At 38.2% G+C, this 12,313-nt stretch overlaps 1 protein-coding gene and 1 non-coding gene across 10 annotated transcripts in view; both read left to right on the top strand.

Moving 5' to 3' along the window:
• Positions 1 to 12,313, top strand: part of LOC121634478 (ELKS/Rab6-interacting/CAST family member 1-like) — a 142,229-nt gene that overhangs the window by 105,174 nt on the left and 24,742 nt on the right. For 7 of the 9 annotated variants that reach the window (XM_041977132.1, XM_041977133.1, XM_041977131.1 and 4 more), the window contains one exon: positions 7,812 to 7,919. In XM_041977132.1, the coding sequence (XP_041833066.1) occupies positions 7,812 to 7,919 (108 nt within the window). Of the gene's footprint in view, positions 1 to 7,811; positions 7,920 to 8,141; positions 8,220 to 12,313 lie in introns of all 9 variants that reach the window. The other 2 variants (XR_006009236.1, XR_006009237.1) reach the window with 1 other exon arrangement.
• trnak-cuu lies at positions 4,869 to 4,941 on the top strand. The gene has a single exon. It is a non-coding gene; the product is annotated as a tRNA-Lys (tRNA).

The raw sequence follows: 12,313 nt of genomic DNA, 5'->3' as shown, positions 1-12,313 counted from the left end.
GACAAATATTGATGGGAAAGTATCTACAGACTGAACATGAGTATTATTAAGCTGATGTATAATATCTTTTTAGACTTTTGAAAGACTGAATATTCTTCAGTGTTCGCTGCCACAAATCATCCATTTAATCATCCTTTGATGTCCTGCTCGTCTGATGGATTTGAGCTCATTCCTCCTACGAGTTATCAAACTATGCTGCACAGTTTGATCATTTGTCCTGAGTTTTCTTTATAATTTCAGTTCATCTCTGAATCACTTTGAGTTCAATGATAATTACATATACACACGTGGACAAAATTGTTGGTACCCTTCGGTTAATGAAAGAAAACTCACAATGGGCACAGAAATAACTTGAATCTGACAAAAGTAATAATAATTAAATAAAAATTCTATAAAATTTAACCAGTGAAAGTCAGACATTGATTTTCAACCATGCTTCAACAGAATTATTTAAAAAAAATAACTCATCAAACAGACCTGGACAAAAATGATGGTACCCCTAGAAAAGACTGAACATAATGTGACCAAAGGGACATGTTAATCCAAGGTATGTCCACTAATTAGCATCACAGGTGTCTACAATCTTTTAATCAGTCAGTGGGCCTATATATAGGCTACAGGTAGTCACTGGGCTGTTTGGTGACATGGTGTGTACCACACTCAACATGGACCAGAGGAAGCAAAGGAAAGAGTTGTCTCAGGAGATTAGAAAGAAAATTATAAACAAGCATGTTAAAGGTAAAGGCTATAAGACCATCTCCAAGCAGCTTGATGTTCCTGTGACTACAGTTGCAAATATTATTTAGAAATTAAAGATTCATGGGACTGTAGCCAACCTCCCTGGACGTGGCTGCAGGAGGAAAATTGATGACAAATCAAAAAGACGGATAATACGAACGGTAACAAAAGAGCCCAGAAAAACTTCTAAAAAGATTCAAGATGAACTTCAAGCTCAAGGAACATCAGTGTCAGATCACACCATCCGTCGTTGTTTGAGCCAAAGTGAACTTAATGGGAGACGACCAAGGAGGAACCATTGTTGAAAACAATTCATTAAAAAGCCAAACTACATGTTGACAAGCCACAACGCTTCTGGGAGAATGTCCTATGGACAGATGAGACAAAAATGGAACTTTTTACCAAGATACATCAGCTCTATGTTTACAGACGGAAGAATTAAGCATGTCAAGAATAAAACACTGTCCCTACTGCACAGGTGTCAAAGTCCGGTCCTCGAGGGCCGGTATCCTGCAGGTTTTCATTGTTTCCCTGATCTAACACACCTGACTGAAATTAATGGGTTATTCGGAAGAAGTTGACAAGAAGCTGTTGGATACATTTGATTTGATTTCTGCAGGGTACCAGCACTTAGTGAATACAATCTAAAAAAAGAATATGCATTTGTGGCACTTGTACCCAAAAATCATAAAAACACCTGCGAGTGTTGAAGAATGTCCACGTCTGTGAAAACATTGCCTGCATGTTGGCCTTTGACCGCAGCTGCAGGACATGGTAGATCAAGATGACCTCAGCTCTCTTCACTCTCCTCTCCTCTGTCATTCTCACAGTCTTCCTCTCCCGTCCAGGTTTTATTTCCTTCAAAAGTGTCATGGAGGGACAGACAAAAAGAGGGAGGAGGAAGGAAGTGAAGCTGTAATGAGGAGTGTGAGAAAGCAAAAAGTAAAAAGAGTGGTGGTTGTAATTTTTTAAAATAGAACTAGAGTAGGGAGAAGGTGAGGAATATACACCACCATCTGTCTCTGCAAGAAAGACATCTGTTAAACATCTACAGACTCATGGCCTTTGCCTTCCTTCACACCTGCATGGCTTTAATGTGGGCACTTTTAGTGCTCTCCAACTGAATATTATCTACATTTTTGCTATGATATTAACCACAGCTAAACTGTGTGGTGAAGCTGACACCTCCGACCACATCAAACCTTTAAAATATTTATTTGGGACTGAGATCTTCAGTTTATGCTCAGATTTCTTTAATCTGTGAGCGATTCACTCCTCTCTCCCTTTTTGCACTAAATTTATCTTCACTTTTCTTATAATTATAATTATCTCTCTTGTAACTGATAATTGAAAAAATATTAATCTGATTTATTACATGGCAGAGACTTGTCACAATTAAATAATTCCCCACAGTGCTCGACTCAGGCCGACTTCATTATCATTTGTAATGTTCTACTTATAAACAGTTGTCTGTTCTTGATAGAGAAATGGGGGAAATAATTTAATTTAGACCGGTTATCATGATGGAATAGCTACTTTCCAGCCATGACTCAGCAATTTTCTATGTTGATAATTGCACTGATATCTACAAAGGTTGTTCTTTCACCACCGCAAAGCAGGATGAAATAATAATCTAATATTCCCCAGAGCCTTATCATAAAGAAATAATTTTGCTCCAAGCATGAGTCAGCAGTTCTCTTGTTCATTTGTTTCTCATTCTCTTCATTGTCAGCAGGTTACAGCAGAGCTGGAGGTTGGTGGATGGGGTGGAGGGGAGGTGAAGATGAGGGGAAGTGTGAGGAAGGGGGAGTGAAATAATAGTGTGATGATTAGATTAAGTGAGAAACATTTGACACAGAAACAAGTTAGCTGAGGTCAGCATTCCTGACAATTAGAGTGAAGATAAAAAAAGGCCAGAGAGGAAAATGAGGACATTTCTTCTACTTTTTGAAGGGAGTTTCTCTTGTACTATCCCATCTCCTTCTTTCTGTCTCAAGTACAAATTTTTTCCAAAAGTGGCATGGGTATACATGGGTACACTCATAAAAAAGAGCTTATTAAACCTGTTCCAAAGCATGTAGCAGCAGGTTTCTCATCAGTGCTCTGTGGATTAAACCTCACTAGATTAGTATACCTCTACCTTCCATAGGAGAGACGAGGCTTTACATTATATATTGCAGGCTGTGATAATCGCCCCTTTGAGATAATCAGGCTAGTTTATCACTTCTGACTAGACTGGGGATGTTTACCTTATATAGCAAGATAGCGACTAAAGCCCTATTTCCACTAACATGTATGGTTTGTATGTTTTTTTTTTTTTTTTTTTTTTTTTTTTTTTTTTTTTTTTTTTGCATTTTCAGAGACAAAAATTAGAAAGGGTACCAGAATATTTGACCTAAATCATCCAACAAATGAACCATTACAAAAAACAAATCACACCAAACCATCCCATAACGACCTGACCCACAGGTGGAAACGGGGCTATAGCTTCTAGTTGTCTGGACAACAGGTTAAACATTGAAAAATATATATTGATAAACCTTTTTTTTTATTATTATTATTATTACCTGTAGCAGTGAGTTTTGGAGCCTCCTTGGGAGACGTTAACAGTCGGTAGTCATGTAAAGACAAAAAGAATGAACCTTGCCCCTTTTTTGTTGCCCCAACCACAGCATCCACATTGAAAATTTGCATGTACTGTACACCCAGGTGTTATGTTCCCATTCATTCTAAGCTGAACTGGAGCCAATTAACACCAGCTCCAACGTCTTCATCTTCCATCGTAAATGGGATTTAATGCTAATTAAGTACTTTCATATTGCACTTAAGCAGGTTTTTGATGAGTGTTAAGAGGATTAAATTAGCTTTTAGGGTTTAATATTCTCTGGATTGTCCATCATTTCATATTTACCAAAGAGATTTGCTTAAGAAGAGAAAACGTACTTATCAGTCAGTTAGCATAGCGAGCTTATTGGCTTGTTTGCTAACAGGTCATGTGATTTATTCAAACTAGGTTCTGTATTTTTTCCACTAATTAATTTCAAATGACATCTGAACCGTCTTGACTAAAACCTCTCTGAATTTTTTCTGCTTTAGAGTTAGCCTTTGCAGAGATAATGTTCACATATTGTACTATGATTTGATAGCAGTTTAGAGCTAAAGCTGTATTATTAAAAAGGGATTGGCATGCCAAGGAGCTCAGAGACCATAGGATGATAAAATAAAACAAAAAAATATTTTAAAAAAATGTTGCCATAGTAAAGAGAAAGAGTCTTGAGTAAAGGGCGTAAGAGAGAAAAATGAACATTTGGTTCTTACTGCAGGTAGAGATGTTATCATAAAAAAAATACTGAACATCAGAAAGAAGTATGATAATAAGACAAAAAGGGGGAAATAGGAGGACATCTGGATTATTTAGATAAGGAGAAAAAAAGGGACTAAGTAAGATGAAGAGTGTTTGCAGAAGGATAAGAAGATTTAGTTAGAAATTGCAGAAGAGATCAGATACTTATCCTCGTTATTGTCTTGTTATAGTTGCTGTTTTATTACATACATATTTTTTAACAAATACATCTCTTAAAGTCTGAAGTCAAAGATGCTGCTGAGCGAAGAGAAGCAGAAAAGAGTGAAATTGGGAAGACTGAAATTGAAAGGTCCTCTGGTGGCCCATGAAGCTCAGTCAGTTAAGCATGAGACTCGTGATCTCATGCTTGTGGTCTTGAGGTCATTTGGGGGATTTTTTTTTTTTTTTTTTTGTTTACTTTAAACACAAGCGATACAAGATACAAGATGTCCTGATATGTTCAGGCTGTAGCATAATTACAGTCACAGCAGGGCTTCATGAACTTTACAGAGAATTGAGACGAATAGAACAATTTTAAAACAATGCTGTAGAATAACCAACATGGTGAGGAGACAGTGAAATGTGGTCTTGAAAGTGTAGTAATGATTAAACATACAAAGGCGTTTCAGAGGATGAAAGACTGCGTAGTGGTTTGTTGTGTTGATGGACATAACTTTATGATTCTGTAAAGTCGTTGACTCTTGTAGCTGCTTTCGTTTTCATCCATACACAAGCTCTAAATGATGAGGGGAAAAAGGGGGTTCAGGGATAAAATTGCATGTTTTCAGCCCGGCTAGCTCAGTCGGTAGAGCATGAGACTCTTAATCTCAGGGTCGTGGGTTCGAGCCCCACGTTGGGCGCTTTGATTTTGGAGACTTTGCCACACATTTCTTTGTCAACTCAGCAGCAGACTGAGCAACTTTAATCTGATCTCCAGAAAGCTCAGTGAGACGTAAACATAGGGTTTCATTAATCATTACATCTTGACTGTTTCCTTCACGATATAGGACCCAGTAGATTTACAGTCTGGCAAGACTGCAAGTGTGGTTAAATATAGTGACTTCTTAGTAATTTGATATGGAGTGGCCCTTTCCATCTTGAAATACAGTATGAGAGACATTTGTGTCAAAGCTAAATTTACAGGTAGACTTTGTATATGCAGTTTTCAGTGTTTAAAATGGTTTTTAGCTCACACATCTAGTTGTATTGCTGGATGATGGTATTCATGTCTGTTCTGGCAACATGAGTCACCATTAGTTTAATTACGTATTTTGTTGTAGTGGATTTAGGACAAAAGATTAGCTGATGGGCCCGAGGTGTTAAAAACACAAAGTTGAGTGTTTGCAACAGTAAAGTATGAATAATCAGGAAGACAGAACAGAGACAAGGTTCAGTTACTCGTCAGTGGCTACGTTCACACTGCAGATCTTAATGTGCAAATGCCATTTTTAATGAAATCTGAGTTTTTTTGTTTGTTTGTTTGTTTTTGTTGTTGTTTTTTGCACGGTCATTATCATTTCAATGTGAACTTCATCCTACTAAAGTGACACGCATGCGCAGAGGATAACATGACATCACTCAGTGCATAGTATTTATGGATGTAATGGAAGATTCAAGTCTGTTTATCAATTTGGAAGTATTTGCCCACTCTGAACTAATAAAATTATGCCCAACTGATAAGCACACATGTTAACAATGGCTTTTTGTGGAGCAGTGGCTCCTACTTCTGTGCAAAGGCATGTACAGACAGTGAAACCGAGTTCGTTTGAGCAGAGTCCTGCACGGGTCCAATTTTACCAACCCGAACCCGTTTACCAAGATTACCAAACCCAAATATTGTGAAACAGCAGAATTGCGCCTTTTGACTTCTGTGACGTTAAAGTCAGATGAAATGCGACGTGACTGTTCAGACTGAGGTCGCTTCCGCACAGATCGGATACAAATCTGATCTAGGACCACATATGAAAGTAGCCTGGCTCGGATTTTAAACTAATTGGATTTGCACAGTCCAGACTCATTAAAAATCCTATATGTATTGCATATGGGCAAAGAAAAGTCTAAATAGAGCTGTAGTGTAAACGGAACAGTTTTTTTGTACAGCCAGGCTAGTTCAGACTCTTCCTCTCAAAGTCATGGGTTCGATCCTCATGTTGGGCACGATCTTTCTGGACCTTTTACATCATCTTCTACAAAGTCTGTTGGACAATATAACATGGCTCTGTTGTAAAATCATCCCACATATTTTGGCATTCGTTTTCCTGTACATGCAACATTATTTTGAGAGTTCATACTATTTCTTTTTATGCTGTTCTGTCTCATTTCAGTTACTTTTTAGCAGTTAAATTTTAGTTAAAGCTTGAGAGAAGAGTAAGGAGAAGATTCGGCCCCAGAAACACAAGTCTGTCTGTCATCAGTCATTCAGATGTAAAACAGTAATGTGCTGAAACAACTTCAGAGACTGCACAGGTGGGGTCTTCTTGCTGTAAATGCATCTAAGGTCATAAAACATATAGTCAGACTTTTCTAAACCATCACGTTTCATCATATAAAATATGTTAAAGACTGTTGCCTTGTACTGTAAGAAATTATAGAATATACATTTTTTTAAAATTATGTCTTCAGGTTGTTCAATCAGTGTATCAGCAAGGATTTAATATTCATGATTTAAACATTATGTATAATATTTTCCTCCCAAAAAATATGCCTTTGCAGCAGGGTTTGAAATATGGATGCTATGAACATTAATAATGTGCACATTTACCAAACACACAGGCACACTTACACACTGAGTGTTAGATGTTTTCAGAAACACAATATTTCACACAATCTTTCATTTTAGCTTTCAAAAAAGTATGTTCGAAATTTCACGTTATCTTTTCCGTTTGTGCTGCACATGCACACAAAACCTCAGTCTGTCTGGTCTCTTGAAGCTCCGGCTCCTCGCAGGGCTCAGCGAAAGGCTAAGGGGATTTAAATTGTACAAGACCGACAGATTTAGATTCACGCCCTCCTCGGTTTTTATCTCTAACTCCCCCTGTCTTTACAGGCCTACTGGAAAGCCTGAAGTATAACTAAAACGTGTGAAACACACAGAGCAGTAAAATGAGGACAAAAGGCAGAAAGAGGGAAGAATTTGAAAAGAAAAAAATGAGAACAATACAGTAAGCATTAAAGATGAAGCAAGACAAGAAAAAGGGGCAAAAATATCCAGATTGTATGCAAATGTTTAGCTGCTTCTGTAAGTGTCTGTGTGTGCTGTGTGTGAGGTGATTTACAGGTCTGTGTGTCTACAGTCTAATATTAGTCTTTGTGGACCTCCCCCCAAGTGACAAGTTAACAAGCCTGTTATTCTTCTGCAGCAGTTAACAAGATACACAACAGGTGGCAAGTCAGAGACTGTATGTGTAATTGTTGGTGTGTGTGTTTGTGCACGAGCACATTTGTAATAGTTTAAAATGTGCAAAACACAAGTACCTGGTGTTTTAAACTCAAAAGCAGATGGACAGTTTGGAGGAATTTGTGCATTAGTCAAGGCAAAAGCTAATGGCAGTCATCCAAAAACCTCTTCTTCCAAACTGCAAATTTACTTCTAAAGAAACTGAAAACTGGACTTTCCCTCAGATCACACACTCACACATTCCTCATGATGCTCCCCGAAAGACTTTTCCCTTCTGAAAAAAAATAAATAAATCAAAGGTTTTATTAATGATTTTAATTTTTCTCCCTGCAGACACAGAACAGGATGAAGCTGATGGCGGACAACTATGAGGACGACCATCTGAAGGTGGCATCTCCAAACTCAGAGCAACCTAACAATCACAAGCCCTCCCCAGATCAGGTGAGGTTTCCTCCCCAGGACAGGACAGTGAATCTCTATGTGAAAGCAAGAGCTACATTTCAGAGTATCTTGTTTCCTTATGTCTCTACTTAGTTCTTGTTTTAACATTACCAGCCAGTATTTTAACCAACTCCAGCTTGCGCTCCTCTCACAGTATCTGTCCCCGATTAACTTCCTGCTTTCTCTAAATTCACGCTGCGGCTGGACTGAACTAACCTATAGGACGATGAGGAGGGCATTTGGGCCTAACCAATCACATGCCTTCTTCCTCACCCTCAGTCCACCATTTTGTACAGAAGGGTGAGCATATTCTCTCTCGGTCCGGTCATGTTTGGATGTCCTTTTCGTGTAGTTTGTCTTTGATGACTTTTGTTTCATCAATCTGTGGTATCACTGTGGTTTGAAACTATTTTTTCCCCATCTTTTTCATCACTCAAGCACAGCTATAATTTCAAATCTTTAATCATCTGCATATTTTTTCAGTCTGATAATAGTTTCTTCTATTTTTGTAAACAGCCTTCATTAACGCCTTTGCACCTCTGTCAGTCTTCCTCATCTTTCTTTCGTACTCTCATGTCAATCATAGCACCTTTATTTCTGTTCTCACTGTATTTCACTTTAGTGTGCACAATATTGGAGGTAAATATGAAAGCGTCACCACACTGCCAAACTGTCAAGTCAAAAGGAAGGTTTTTCCTCAGAATCTGCACCCGTACTGATATATTTTAGCATACAATGGGACTGTTCAGTATTTCAGATCATTGATGGCAGCTACTTGACAGCCTTTAAGTCAAGCAAGAGGGGGAAAAAAACCTTCTACTTCTAAAATCCATCAAATCTAGAAGCATCTTTCCTGAGATAAAGATAGTCTCTGTTAGCTTTGTTTTAAAGTAAATCTACATGTTTCTGTGATTTAATAATTTAGCAAGGTCCCTTTGTCCTATAAAATAAAAACACATTAAAGATTTGAAACAGTTCAATGCTGAAAGAATATTAACTTTCTGGCTGATATGAGTAAAAGCATGTATCGGTTTGCTGAGAGTGCAGCGCCACATATGAGGAGCACATGCTGCTTTTCGTGCTGCTCAGTTCCTCCAGAAGGATTTCCCATCGGGATGCTAAAAGCACAAAGGTTCACCATCGGATCTAAGTTTGACCCTTCTTATTAATTAGAGGTAGCACCTCCCTGCTGAGAAAGGCAGGCCGGCCAGCCCATATACGCCACCTCTTTTCCTCTCTGTCTCTATGAGCCGTTACATGCACACACGCCCTCCTCTTGGTGTGTAAGGAGGGTAATTTGTCATAGCACATTTCATCCAAACAGTGAGTGGTTGTGTGTCTTTCTATGAGGGGATTCTGTGCTGCAGCCGGAGAATGCAATGCTTCAGATACAGCTGCTGCTGCGGAGAAACACAGGAGAGCAGTTTTAAGACACACCAACCATTGTTAAGGACATTTAATGGTATTTTAAAATTTTAATGGTTTTCATTTGTGCTAAATGCATAAGTAAAAAAAAACAAAAGGTTTATAAAAGTATTCATCATCTTGGTTTGGGAAGGTTCCACCAATTAAAAATGACTTCACATGAAGTAGAGGTTTTCTTGTGTTTTAAAAATTAGGCCATGGTTTTATCTTTTCTTTGTTTCACTCTGATCACTTACACCTGATAAAACTGTATCTGGCTTTTGAGCACATTCAGAAAGTTTCTAATTAGCCTTTAAACCTGCATCAAATGGCTCTAGAGTAATCAGGGTGTTCGGGTGTTTTTATCCACTCTGGCTCAAATAAGCATTGATTGGGAGACAAAACCTGGACGCAGACATAATTTTCTGTGAGGTTGCTGTCGTCAGGGCAACAAGAGAGGGCACAGCCCATGTTTGAAGGACTTGTTTTTAATACCCTGGGTTTGGTTGATTCTAGCAAGAGGTGTCATACATCAGCGTAACATAATGACAGTTTGTTTGTTCGATTAGTTTTTGTGTTGGAAAATATTCACTCTCTTTATTACAACTTTTTTGTGAAAATATAGTTTCTTGGAGCTCCAGATGTCTCCACCCTGATATTCAGAAAAGGGGTCATATTGTAATGCCTGGAAAAAGCAGATGTTTGGTATGTTTGCTCAACAGATAACTCAGATTAATACGTTACCAAACCAGCCGGGTTTTTTCGTTTAGTTTTTAGTTTTATCTTTTTTCTGCATATTTTGCCATCCAGATGGGTCAAGCCTGCAGGTATGATTGGACTTTTTATGACTCCACTAAGATGCTTTTCCAGGACAAATGTTGGTATTTCTGCTTTTATGCACAAGTCTCAGGATTCTGTGGGAGACTGAAAAGTGCAGATTTCACCGTATCATGTGGCTTTAGATGATTTTTTCTTAAACATGACAACCGGTCAGCACAGCTATCTGAATGTCTCTCATTGGAGTTCTTTCATAGTACAGTAAGAATCTGGTAAGGATGCATGGGAGGCTAATAAAGCTGCACAAACACACTGACTCACAGTGCTGTATAAAGTGATGTCTCCTATGGGATGGTTTCACAGCACAGTGAGACACAGGAAAGCACCACAGACTCATTAACCACACACACTGCATTTGTTGACTATAGCAGACTAGATGCACAATGTTTTGTACTGAAGAAAAATGGCTAAAATCAAAGTGCTGAAAAGACTCAGAAGTTTTAGTCCATATTTTATGCTTTTATACTCAGTCTCATTTTTCACTTAGACAGATCTTGAAAAAGAGAGAGCACTGTTGTTGTTATCTCTCTCCAGATGTCTTCCTTATAGCACCAATTCTTCCCTTCATTCTTTCTGCCTGTTTCTCATTTGTCTTGTATTTGATCCGCTGAGCTTTGCTGCAGGTCTGGAAAGTGTGGACAGGGATGTTTTTAAGCTGTTTGACAGAATAATATGAATTAGAAAGTGTGAAGGAACAGCTGTAGCACAGATGTTGAGTTTATTTTAGGCTAGAAAAGCCAAATCATGAGAAATGTCTTCACATATTTCTGTATTATATATCAGTTCATGTTGCTTTGCAGCTAACTTACAGCAACAGAGATGTTTTGAATCACAGAATGGGCAGTATCCCTGCAGTCTTAAACACCATCATTTCCCTTCGCTTCTCTGCCTGCCTTCCTCTGTCCACTGAAGGGAAATGGTCAGTAATATAATTTGTTATGGACTGTTTCCTATTGGCAGGTTTTCACTGGAAAAAAACTGTAACTAGAGCTATTGAAGTGCTGATAATGACACTAAATAAGTGTGTGATTTTTTTTTTTTACTGAAATGTATATGTGGTTTGTGTATTCACACATGGTGTATATAAGGGTTTATATAATTAGTGTCTGCATGTGTGAATATAAGAAACAGCCAGATGTGATCCAAGTAGGAGTTACACGTGGCCACTAGAGATTGGCTGGAACAATGTAAAATTACACTTCATGTGCATGTGTGTGTGTTTTGTGTTCGCAGGAAATAAGGTGAGGACTCAGAATCACTAGTGACAGTCACTTTGATTACTGTCAGCTTTCATTGTCGTAGCAGTGTTGCTAGATAAGAGTGTGCACAGGTTGTTCTCCACAAACATCACCCACATCCACCTCCTTTCATTTGTTTGTCAGCATTCTCAAACACATGAAGTTATTGAATGATAATATATGCAGAGTCTCGTATGTAAAGTTTTATTTACTCTGTCTTTGTTTAAGCTGAGGTTGGTAGCTGCACACAGAGAATCAAGAAAATTTTCTACTTTATTCATGAAAAATACCAAAAGTACTCAAGACAAAGCAACGGATCGTTTTATATGTTTATGGAAAGTGACAAAATTAGTTTTTGACAGTTTCATGTAGTGTAAAATATAGTAATGTCAGGATGTTTGAAAGCAAAAAGGAATTTTGATACGAAAAGATTTTAAAATAGTGCTGGGCTGTATGACCAAAGTTATTTATCATGTTTTATTACTTTTTATTTACATGTTCCACTAATTGACAGACAAAATACTGCATTACTTTGGCTAAAGTCTGGTTCACACATAACGATTTTTGAGCTGTTTTTGTCCCATTTTGCCTCTTGCCGACCTTGGACGGCAAACGCCCGATCATCGTGAGATTTCCCTGTACAATGATCATTTGGTCTGTGGTGCGTTATGAGCAGAATAATCCGCTCAAAAACGGGTCGGAGCCCACAATGGGAAATATTGAACATGTTCAATATTTCGGAGCCAATTTCTGAGGAACGCCGACGACTCGTGCATTGTGACTGCATGGATGGTGATGTGGTACGGAATGTAGCCAATCAGAGAGCAAGCTGGCTGGAGAACAAGGAAGTAAATAAAGTCCGTGTTCACACCGTCTCCAGTCTGTTATTTTTATCATTTCTGTGTTTGTCTGTTA

Source organism: Melanotaenia boesemani, chromosome 23 (assembly GCF_017639745.1).
Source record: "Melanotaenia boesemani isolate fMelBoe1 chromosome 23, fMelBoe1.pri, whole genome shotgun sequence".
NCBI classification, from domain to species: Eukaryota; Metazoa; Chordata; class Actinopteri; order Atheriniformes; family Melanotaeniidae; genus Melanotaenia; species Melanotaenia boesemani.
The sequence above is the reverse complement of the archived record's forward strand: the minus strand, read 5'-3'. Positions and strand labels throughout refer to the sequence as shown.